General features: G+C 41.2%; 1 protein-coding gene across 5 annotated transcripts in view; it reads left to right on the top strand.

Annotated features, from left to right (window-relative positions):
• POC1A (POC1 centriolar protein A) overlaps positions 1 to 12233 on the top strand; it is a 53906-nt gene that overhangs the window by 28730 nt on the left and 12943 nt on the right. For 4 of the 5 annotated variants that reach the window (XM_036391213.1, XM_054516081.1, XM_036391211.1 and 1 more), the window contains exon 9: positions 29 to 124. In XM_036391213.1, the coding sequence (XP_036247106.1) occupies positions 29 to 124 (96 nt within the window). Of the gene's footprint in view, positions 1 to 28; positions 125 to 4071; positions 7095 to 12233 lie in introns of those variants that run through there. The other variant, XM_054516082.1, reaches the window with a different exon arrangement.

The raw sequence follows: 12233 nt of genomic DNA, 5'->3' as shown, positions 1-12233 counted from the left end.
TGTTAATGGAGTTAACTTTCTTCTGCAGGTGATGGTGTGGAAGACCAACTTTGATGCTGATTATAGTGATGTAGTGAAACCCCAGAAATACAGCAGCAGTGTGGATGAGACCCATGGCACTGGGGTAGGTCAGCAGCCAGTAATTGTGGAGAGTTCCTTTCCAGTACACTCAGGTGTTTGAACCATGGAATCATCTTTCTGTGCTGTTTATTTGAGCTGCAAGACATCTGTTTTTTAACTAACCTTGTATTGTTTGTTTTTGTTTAACTGTACTTACTTCACAGGGCAATTATATATAATGATCTTAAAAGGAAGATAAACTTAGTGCATGTATAGATGTGTTTTTTAGTAACAGCCACTGTTTAGGAATGTGTGGTTCATAATGACATGAATGATAGTTCACCAAAAAAGCAGATGTAAGCAACAACTGAAGTTGGCTTTGCTAGCTGACACGAATCCTTCAGGCTGGTGTCAGTCCTGAAAATAGAATTCACGATATCTTTTCACTGACAGTCAGCAAAGACAAAAAAAATTGCCTTGAGTAGGTGTCACACATGACAAATAGGTGACATATTGTACTGGAGCTTCTTTCCTGAATACCTGGAGACATTAGTTCATATCTGCTCCCTGAATCATTGTGTTGAGACCTCTGAGTTCTGACTGTACCTGAGGATAAATCCAGCAGCTGAGCAATTCAGTGATGCACAGATCTGAGTGCACCTTAGATCAGTGCATCAGATGCTGGCTGTTACCAAAATGACCCTTGAAAGCTGCTGCCCGTAAAAGCTGTGATTTTTGCACACGGTGGTGATTCATTTAAAGGTCTTGATTTTTCTCTTGTCAATCTCTGGATATTTTTGATACATTTGGATATACTGATAGGATTCTGCTGTATGTTATTACCATGGCTAGTTTTTAGTTAATCTTGTTCAGCAGAGCTGTAAGCTGAAAGGCTTTCTGTGAAGCAGGGGTCTGTGCATAAGTGGCATTGCCCCAACTGAAGGGCAAACTTTAGGCAGTGCCTCTTGCTCTGTGGCAGTGTCTTTGACCATATCAGTTTAGATCTTTACTGGGGTACTAAAGTTATCTCTCAAACACAATAGTGTTTTTATTTAATATGGTTTCAGTCCATTGCTGGAGATACTGAAATAGCCACAGTACTTTGAGATGAACAAGATTTGAGTTTGCAGCTCTAAATCAGATGCCCTGCTATGTGGAGTGCTGTGTAAAGAAAGCAAACAAAACTGAGGTTGGTTAATGTAGGTTAGTGGGAGAGCATGGGAGGAAACAGTCACATGAGGAAGGAGGTGAAAGTGTTTATTGGTCCTTGGCTGGTTTTAGCTAAATCTGACTTCTTCCTTTTCCTCCCCTCCTGTTCTAACTCTAAAGTTATGCAGGCTATGAAACTATCAGTCCAATGACCTCTTTGTTTATTAGCCTATTGAACTGGTCTAGCTTTGAACTCTATCTGCTTTAATTTAAAATATGGCATAGTGTAATACTGGGCTGAAATACAGCATAGATACCTCCTTTCTGGGAGAAAAATAACACTTTAGGTTTGTAGCATGCTTAATTGCTTAAAAAATGTAGACAAGGTATCAGCTAATGGGAAATGATGGTAAATGATGGTAAATTTACCTTGTGCTGCTGTATTGCCAGAGCATCTTATCCAGTAGTCTTTTAAAGAAAGGAAGAAAATCCCTGAGCTGTTCTTAAACTTAGTTTTTCATTATAAAACCCCTTAAGATGTCCATTGAAAGGGGCTGCTGAACAAATCCCTTGAACAATGCCTAACCACCTTGAACATCTGTCCCTCCAACACAAGTGTTCCCCTATGGAAGAGGGTTTACCTGGCCAAACATCCAGTAGATGCTGCTGAGACCAGCTGTTTGTGTGCCACTGACAGCAAATCTGTGTCATGTGCTGGTGGCTGACAGGGTTTGCTCTAGTGATGCCCTGATCCTCTAGGAAACAAGGCACTCTAGATTCTGAGGTGTCATGTGTTGGTTTGGCCCAGGTGCTGTGGATTTGTAGAGGCAGGATTGAATCCATGCTCAATCATGAGCAGAAAGATATTTTGATTTGGGGTCCTAAATTACTTCAAAGGAGTTTTCTTAAACTGCCATCCAAATGCAAGCTTTGGCTTGGGCATGCAGCATGGGAGGTGCAAAATATAGCTAGTACTATATCCTTGGATTGAGGCAGTTAAAATTGCTTAAGTTAGGAGGAGAAGAATAAATAATGTCCTCTGAGACATTTGAATACCCTAGGTTAAGATTAAATTTAGAATTGATCTGAAATGTTCTTTGCTGTTAAAAAGAAACTGATATCTGAAAATGGCTTCATTCTCTATTTTAAGTATAACCTGAGCATGAAGATCGTGGCTCCATAGTAACTTATACACTCATGTCAGTCTCCTCTTTTAAGTGAATGTCATGTCTTGTATCTTTTAGAAGTAGATTGTGCTGGGCTCTTTAAGAGTACTACCACTCCTACAACTCACTGCAAGGCCTAAATTTCACTGTATTTTAATTTCTTTCTTGTATTGAGCCAAATGCTTGCTTTTTTAATAGTGAATTGCTTACTTTGGTGGGTTTTGGGTAGGTGAGATAGTTATTTTCTGTCAAATTCAGACTTGATGCTGCCACCTGCAGATCCTGATTTCATGCCAAGGTCACCTTTTCCTTCAATGAAAAGTGAACCTACTCCTTTTTCTACTGCTGTGTTAGTGTGCCAGGATTCTGCCTATTGAATAATCTTGAGATTTTGCAGACATTTCAGGATGTAATTACATTTAAAATAGGCACATGGGTTATTATTTAGTTTTGGTACCCCTAAAACACATGAACACTATTCTTGACGCATCTTGAAACTGTTTTCACCCTTAAGTCCATGAGAATATTTTTCCAAGGAGAGCTTTTACTGTTGTGTAGCTGTATAATTTTTTTTGTTAAGCATTGTGAAGGCACGGATATTAATGAAAACAGTGGCTGTGTAAAACCACTCAGTGCAGTATCTGGTTTCTCATGGAGAAAGGCTGACTAACATGCAAGAAAGAATAACTGAATATAGACATCAAAACTAGTTTGTCATCAAGTTGAATAGGAAGGAAAAAGAGTCCTAAATAGGCTGTGGGATAAGGGTCATGAAATATTGTCAGGGTTGGTGAGCTTAAAACCAAACTTGCTCCAAACCGATTTTCACTTCCCTAGGCAGAGGGAGACTGGAGCCTTTAGAAGATTCTGGTTTCCCAGGCAGTTGGTTTAAGTTCAGGATGAATCAGGCTATTGGACATGTTTGTAACAATGGACAGAAACTTCAAAGTTGCTCTGCCCACCTGCTTGTGTTTTCTGTAAATACAGAGGCTTGGGAGATGCAGTTTGCTTTGGAAGTAGAACTGATCTGTGCAAGGACTAATGCAAATGAAAGAGAAGGACACATGGGCAGAATTGCAGTCATGGCTGGTGTGAAAGCAGAGATGTGAAAGTGTGATAAACAACTGAAGCTGTCAGAAGTGAATTCTAAGTTAGCATAGATGTGAGACTGTAAATGTTAGATCAGAAGTAGTAGCTCTGCAATAAATGCTTGCTTTTAAATTATAGGCTAACAATTGTTGCTTTAAAGTGTTGCATAATAACCTTGAAACCCAAAGTTCAGGGCAAGCACTCCTGGTGTGTGCAGTGGGAAGCTGATGGGAAGAAAGGAAGTCTTGCAGTCCTGTGCCTTGATCCTCTGAGTGTGCTTGCTTTGATCTAAAATCTAAAGGGTAAATTCATGCTTTATGCTACAATATTGAGTGGTGAGGACCTAAAAGAAAGTCAGAATGAGAGAATGGATTTTGCAGATTATTTCAAAAATATAATCTTTTACACTTGTCTAGGGTCAGTTACTGTAGGCATTTAGATCTGTCTGGGTGAAAGTTGTGTAGGATCAGATCAGAGGATGTGTTCACTGTTCTGCTAAGTTATGAAAACATTCAACATATGATTTACTATTGTCCAGAGAGGGCAGATAATGTGTTTTATTTTGGGGGGGTTTGGTGGTGGACCTTTTTTTTTTTTTTTTTTGCAGGTACAAGGAAAGCTTTGCATATGTGGCTGCAGCTGATGTGAATATGCAAGGACATTTGTTTCATTATGGGATAGATTTGCTGCTATTGTTACTAATTCCAGGAAGGCTGTGTATGGTAAAGTGTCACAGCAAATGCTGAATGGCTGATGTCACATGGACAGTTAGACAGTGCTTGGGTGTTTATCTAAGCTTGTTTATCTAAACACTGAAAATGGTGAATAAAAGCATTGTGATATAAGCTAAGTAGGTAGACAGTTTTTTTATAAAATATTATGGAAATATGCATTGATATATAGTTTTTTTGCTCAGATTTAAACATGAACCTTCTGGCATGTTGTAACTCTGTGCAAAATGTTACTTTGCAAAGGAGAAGGCTTATGAGGAGATTTTAGCCTCATCATCCATATATAACTTTCTAATGAAAAATACCTTAAAACTTGCTTGTGCTGAGGTACCTCAGACTCAGAAAGAAGTAATCCCTTGGTAGTGAAATTTGGGAGACAAGGCCAGAAGTAGGAACTGTCCTCTGACATTCTCTTGCCAAAAAACTGCCCTCTTGATGTTCTCTCCTGAAATTCAGGAACAGAAATGTTTTAAATATCCCGAGCTCTTATGGAGTGAAATGGCACTTAGTTGTGAAGATACCAAATTTCTAGGCATAGCTGACCTACACAAAGGAAAGCTTGGTAAGAGCAGCATTTCAGCAGAAAGGACTTAGAAACAAAAGCAGCCTGTGACTTTTCAAATGTGTCTTTCAGCTAAGACAGACATTTAGGCTCTTTTGATGCTGCTGGGTTAAGAGCTTTCTCCAGGCCTTGAACTGTGCTTACTTCTTCAATGGTAAATTATCCCAAATGGTCCTGTTGGATAGGATTAGAGAGAAGCTCGAGAAAATGTGATCTGATCATAAAGTTGTCTGAAGTCCATCACAGAATGTCCAGAGCTGACTCCACCTCTCTCCTTTGCTGCTTGGGTTTGTTTGGTGACCTCGGGTGCCTCCAGTGCTCAGCCCATGGTCTCATGCTGACTGCAGCAGTTCATCCTGTCAGCTTGTCCTTGTGTAAACAAATTCCTTCTGAATTACTCACGGGCCAGATGTGCCTCTTTTTTTGACCTTTTGGCTTCCAGATTGGTAACTGTATCTAATTTTGGCATTTGTAATACTTATGAATCCTGTTGCACCTTTTCTTTTTTACTTCCTGTGAAATTCCTTCCTGGGAATCAGTTTAATTGCATAGAGCTGCAGCTCTTTGCAATGGGATGTGAATGTGGGTTTTTGTTTGCACCTTCTCCACCTCCTTCTGTTTATGTAATTTTAAGCATTATAAGGGAGGGATCCTGTTTTCAAGAGCAGGGATCCAATCTTCAGTCTGTGGTGAAGATGTGGTCTGCAAAATGATTATTTTTCCCCATCTGCTATCAACTTACTTTTCTGAGGATTCCCACTCCAGGAACTTTAGTCTGGTGCACAATTGCCTTCCTCCTGGGGGATAGGTAAGTAGATAGTTTACTTAAAAGAAAAACTGTGGTGAGTACTCAAGGTGTTTCCACTGTTCTCTATCCTACCTGGCTGTCCCAGCAGAAACTTTGTAGGGATGAACAGGAGCCTTGCTATGATTGATCACAGGAGCTCTTCCCTACATCCTTCTCAAGCAGGGTGGTTGCAGATGGTTACTTATAGCTGCCTCTCCTTTTATTAAAGGAAACCCACTTATCTAAGCCTGTTTGGAGATGTGACCTTGTGATTGGTTTGTGAGGGAACAGATCTTAAACAGGAACAGAGAGAAAGAGATTGAGAGCAGCCCTGAAGAGAAAGACTTGAGGATGTTGCTTGACAAGAAGCTTGACTTGACCCAGCAATGTGCACCTGCAGCCCAGAAAGCCAAATGTCTCTTGGGTTGCATCTGAAGCCCTGTGGGCAGCAGGCTGAGGGAGCTAATCCTGCCCCTCTGCTGTGCTCAGGTGAGACCCCACCTGCAGGCCCCAAAGTGGGGAAAATGTGTACCTGTTGGGGTGGGTCCAGAGGAGACCATGAGGATGATCAGAGGGCTGGAGTACCTCTGCTGTGGAGACAGGCTGAGACAGTTGGGGTTGTTTAGCCTGGAGAAGACTCCAGGGAGACCTTAGAGCCCCTTCTGGTACCTGAGGGGGGACTACAAGAAGAGATGGAGAGGGTCTTGGACAGGGGCATGGAGTGACAGGAGGAGTGTCTTGGTGAAGAACGTGGAGAGAGGAGAAGGCAGCACCCTCAGCTGGGCTTTGCAAGGAGCCTGAGTGACTGCAGCAACCTGCAGCAGCTTTGCCTGGTAGTGGATGGAGCAGCTGTGCTGCTACAACTGTTTTCCCTTGTGCTCTGGTTTGACAAGATGTCTTCCAGAAATAAGAGGATCAGCTTTGAATTTCTGTCATCTTACAGTGAATAGATTTGTTCTTAGACTCTGGAACAATAAGGCAAGTCCTGACAAGTCATTATTGGTCAGAATAAAAATTGCCTTTTAAGTTCAGCATCTCAGGCTAATTAATGTAAATTCTCCCACTTAGGTTGCTGCTGTATGAGGTTTGTTTTAATGCTTGAGTCATAATTCAAAGAAGTGAGATGGAGGCAAGATTTTAAAGTTTTTTTTCAAGCTGCAGTTCCGTGCCAGCTTGGAGATGCATGAAGTTAGCTTAAGCTTTAAAAGTTCCTAAGATCTCAAACTTTTCTGCTAAAATTCAAACTTGAAGAAGGAGTAAGAACAAGTGCATGTCTTGTAGTGTGTCTGTGTCTGCATTTACATATACATGGCATGCATTTTTATACATGTATACAAGTAACAAAATAGGTATGCACATGATTTGTATGTTATACAGTGTGTATGTACCTAATTCAGTGGAAAAAGAAAAAATATTCTGATGAAGGGAATGAGCTGGAAGCTGTTGTTCCCACTTCAGCAGATCACTTGCCTTGTAGGCTGATGCTTTTGGTGTAAAAGAACCTGTAGCTGGACAACCCAAGGCTGAGAATAAACACTGTTTTTTCAATGTTTGGTTGCATTTTCTTGGGGTTTTTTTTCCAAAAATCAGGACCAGAAAGAAGCAGTTCAATTCTTGGTGACATTTCTTACAAGTGGTTTTCATTCTTATGTTTTTGTTCCTATCATGGCTTGTTTCCACACAAAACTGTTCCATTGAGATTTTTGTTGTTGTTATGCTCCAGGAGCAGTGTTAGACAGTTTAGCATCACCTATGCAACAAAGCTTAATTATTCCATACTGAATTCTGGAAAACCTCTTCCTATTTCCCTAAAGAAACTCTAGGACTGATGGGAGGGGAAAATCGATTAAGGGAGATAAAATGCAGGAAACATAATTCTAAAATGTTGAAGTCCACCCTTAGCTTTTCCAGAAATACAGGCTTGCTTTTTTTTTTTTTAACACTTGGCAGTCATTAAGTTTTGTCTGTCACTGGGCTTTCATTGTCTGGCATTACTATTTCTCATTTCACTTTTCACATGAATACTATTTGTGCTTTTGGAAATGCAATATGTGCCAAGGTCCCATTTGTCTTCAATGTTACCTTGAAGCTGATGGTACTACTGTCTGTCCTGATTTAAAAGTGACACAGACTACAGGGTAAGTAAACTGGACCAATAGACACTCAACCACAGAGGAAAGTCAGTGAAATGTGGGAACAGCTTTTCCCTTCTGGTGAGGACCTGTTCTTGGCTGGAGATAGCCAGACAGGGTCACTTGCAGAGATAGGATGCTGATATTTCTGCAAGCAAATTCCAATTTCAATCCAAGTGCAGCCTTCTCTGTTTGGACAGGCTGTTTTGTACATTTTTGAGTCCCTGAGCTGGGCACTAACTCTTCCCCTGTTTCTGTCCTTCCAGGCATTCTGGTCAGCAGAGCTGGATGCTCTGATGCTGTTTCACGTAAAATACACGAGCCTGCTTCATCCACCTCCTCCTGCCAGTGCCTCACTTAGGCTCTGGCACAGGAGTGCCTGGGGATTTAAATGGCTTTGAGATGTCCCTATTAACTCTTATTTCTTCCTGAGTTTATCAGGAACTTAATATTTATTGGCCTATGGTGAAATGTGGTTGTTACAGCAGAGGTGCCAAATTTTAGTGGTTTTTTAGTAACAGCAGTAGGGAGGAGGATTCTGCATAAATAATTGCATCAAACCCAAGGTACCGTTTGTCTGAAGCAAAAATAAAGGTAGGCAATGTTCTTTTCACCTGCCCTCTCTTTTCTCTCACTCCCTCCCAAATTCCCTGCATTATTGCAACTTGAATTCTGACATAAGAGTTGAGCATAGATGAATGGTCATATAAATTGTTTCACAAAGCTAATTTAACTTGTGTCCTAAATTGAGTTGTTACCCTATGCTGGTCTGGACAGTAGATGGGGAGTAATGCAAATCTTGAAGAATGTGATTGCTCCAGAAATTTCAGTGCTGCCTTGAAGAGGGGATGCCTTTCCAGGCCAGAGAAATGTGCCTGTGCTCATTTAAAAGTGTGCAGCAGGGAGGACTGAGGTACTTCTCATCTTTTCATGAGCCCTTCTGTCCAGCACGGTGTGCTCCCTCTGACCTTCCCGTAGAGCTTACCTTGAAGCTGATGTGCTTCCACTGGATGTCACTGTTGCTCTTTGGGAACACATTTAAAGTATTTTACCTGGAGTGAAAATGACTCCTCAAAATAGACTTTTAAAGGTATTTCTCTTTTCTTTGGATTAGTAGAATTGGGGTTCAGATGAACTGCATACAGCACCTTTGAGTATTTTCTGCTGCTTTGTTTTTAGGGGAATTTTTTCAGCTAAGATAATGAATTTGATTGCACTAGGGAATTTTAATACATTGAAGGTCTGTGTTGAATTGAACATGTTGGATGTGTGTGTTAAGGGGTATGCTGTCTTTCTAGATACTTGAAAATCAATTCTTGGCAACATCATACTGTCTTGAAAAAACCCCACCAAAACACAAAACCCTCAAAAGAATAAATATACTGTGTTAATTAATTGAAAGGGACTTAAAGGTAGAGCTGAACCTACCCCCTTCACACCTCTCAATTCTTCCCTTCCAGTGGAGAGAGGTGAAGAAAAGGAAGAAGAAATACTTCTTCTGGACTGAATTATAAGAATCCTACATTTTATTAGTAGGTGTAAAACTGAGGTGGGTGGTTATTGTATCAATATGTCTTCTGAGGATCACCATTTAAGAAGCAAAATGGCATTTTTTAGTTGTCTCCTGCAGTTTGCTACAGATGCACATGTGTTGTTTAGCTCATACCTGCCCCCCAACCCCTGATCATCACTGTAATTGCTGGCCAGGATGCTGTTTAGCCAGAACAATTTTCATAAGAGGCTCACTAAGAGACCTCTGGAATGAAGGCTGATTAATTTTCCCCTTCCCCCAAGTAGTTGCCTTGTGCTGTCTTTAAGTGGTTGCTATAAATAAATCACTTCTGTTTTCCCTTTGTCACTGGGATCTGTATTGTATTCTGAAGCTGCTCATCTCTTCTTCCTTTAATGTTCAGCTGCTCCTTGCTCTGCTCCCAGGGTGTAATACACAGATGTTGTAATAAGATATTTAATGGCAGAGACATTTGTTTGTGGTGCCAAATAAATTGTACACTTGAACTCTGACTGAAATGAATTAAACCTCTGCAGCAGTGCCATTGTTCCTGGTGCCTGTCGCCAGGATTCAGCTGGCACTTCACCCACAGGTGAGTCAGATAAAAGCACAGGTGTCACTGCCTGTAATCATGATGGTCATTGGTACTGAGACAATTTTGTATTTTTGCAGTGTTTTTCTAAACCTGTTAGAATTTAAATTCCTGATGGCTGGCTCAGATTATATAAAATTGTCTCTAGAAGGGCTCCTGGAGTCTCTCTAAGGCTCTATGTTTCTAAGGGGTTTGCTATTCATTCTTGTGAACAACAGCTGATTTAGTCTGCTGTTACAAAATTTGAAAATGTTTCAGCCTGCAGGCAACTTTGTTCTTCCTCAGCTAGGTGCACACTTCCAGAACTGAATGGTCAAAGACCTTGGTCAGCTGGAAGCCTCCTTTTTGGAAGTGGCTGCTGTGACCCAGTGGTTATTTGCTGGCTGGCTGTGTCCCTGCTTTAGACACAGGCACTGACTCAGAACCTCACTGCTGAAGGCTGCAGCTTTGGGATTTTCTTGATGGGCAGTAAGGAGCCTTTCAAGCAGCTGTGCTGTTTGAAATGGGACAGTATGCCATGTTGTCATGTTTCTGTTTTTAAATGCAGATATATTTCTGTTCTTGGGGCTGTTGCCTTCAGGAGCCCCCATGGCCTTTCTGGAGGTGGCTTTTTGTGGGAGTGGTATGTAGCTTCTGAGGTGAGCAGCAGAATATGGCATCTGACAGCTCTGGCTTCAACCTGACATGATGAGGGACCACCTGACCCCTAAAACATCAGTGTAGGAACATCTCTGCAGTATTGCCTTTGCCAGACTCTTACACTTTGTGAACTGTAACAAAGAGAATATAGACTCAGAGTTCAACCCCAAAGCTTTTTATGAAAAGCTGTCTGACATATGCTATAAAGATAGATGGAGAAAATCTGTTGCTACAGTCATTTTTCTGCTCTGTGAGTCAGCTTGTTCTAATGGGTTTTGAAGAGGATAGCTCATCATCATTTGGGGTTTTTAAGTGCAGGTTGTATGCAGCGTTAGCTCACTAAAATTTTCTGCTGTGCCATGATTGACTGGCCTGAAGTTACATCATCAGCATAAGCTAGTCAGCCTTAAAATAGAAAGAAAATGTTTTTTTTATGCTAGTTACCTATTGAAAAGCAGTGATTTGTGGGTTTTGTTTGTTTTCACTTTTAAATTTAAGCAGCAAATAGCAGGTTTTTAAGACTGGATTGATCTCATCTCTGCAAGAACATATTTTAGTTGATTAAATCAATGCATCAGTGAGCAATGTGTGGCTCTTTGGCTTCCTGCAGCACAGGAGTAGCTGGAGTGTGGCTGCCATGCTGTGTGACCTGGAGTGTGGGCTGTGTTGGCCAGGGGCCTGTAGACAATCCAAATTATTCAAGCAGGTGGGAGGAAGGAAATTAGCAGAGGCCGGTGTGGCTGATACCCAGCTGCAGCCCTGGCCTGTGGTGGAGCACAGTGATCCCTGTGAAGCAGCTGTTGCTTAAACCTTCCCCTTCTTTCCTGCTCCTTGTGCAGAACTGGCCATGTGAGGCTTAGCTGTAGGAGGATGGTTTGGTGGGCAGGGTCTGGAAGACCCTACTTACTAGCTCCTACTTACTAGCAGTTGGTGGCCAGCAGCAAGGCTTTCTCCTGTCAAAGCTGCTGCTGCAGCCTCTTAGTTCTTCTTCTCTTGCTCACCCCCTCCAGTCTCCACCTTCCCTAGGTACTCACATTTCTGCTCCTTGTACTACTTATTGCATATTTTGCCTGTGTTGTTGAGGTGCATCTCAGCCTTGGGAGCCTTTATGTGGCCTCAGTCAGTGGCTCCCATCAGCCCAAGGGTTTTGATGTATATTTTTTAAATATATGAGATATGAATTTTTTGTATGCATGTATATATCTTCATGATGTACTGAACAGTTTGGTGGTTAAAGTTATGTGAGCTGGTCTTGTTGCAGTTTATTTGCACATCTGCACACATCTGGCATCAAATACAGAAAGGAGCAGGTAAATCAGTAGTGTGCTGGTGAGAAATGCATTCCTGCAGTTGCATAGGAGAGAAGAGACAGAGGCAAATCTTTATTTCTACTTAGAAAAAGTACATGTGGAAGAGCTTTTGGAGACTGTTTTTCAATCTGTCAGAATTCCTTGCTTTGTTGATTTGTAAACTTTGTGTGAGTAATAAGTGCATGGGATGGAGCTGCACCAGGGATTGGGCTATGGAGAAGTATTTTGAGAGCTGTGATCTTGGCTTTCAATTCAAATTTTGTCCATTAGTGTAAATTGAGAAACTGAAGTCTGTAGTTGCTTAACCAGTTGGCTACCTCCTTTAGCTAAACTTCTTTGTACTGCTTCTACTGGCACTGTTGCAGGTAAACAATGCAAATAGTGTTTGTTCTACAAGAAAGATACCATTTTGAAAGAAAAGGAAAGAAGAATAGGTTCTTTAGTAGAGATCTTTGTGTATTTCAAACTTAATTTATTCTGAATGAAATATTCAAGATTGCATAACT

This window comes from Molothrus ater, chromosome 11 (genome assembly GCF_012460135.2).
Source record: "Molothrus ater isolate BHLD 08-10-18 breed brown headed cowbird chromosome 11, BPBGC_Mater_1.1, whole genome shotgun sequence".
NCBI classification, from domain to species: domain Eukaryota; kingdom Metazoa; phylum Chordata; class Aves; order Passeriformes; family Icteridae; genus Molothrus; species Molothrus ater.
Note: the sequence above shows the minus strand (reverse complement) of the source record. Positions and strands in the feature narration are given on the sequence as shown.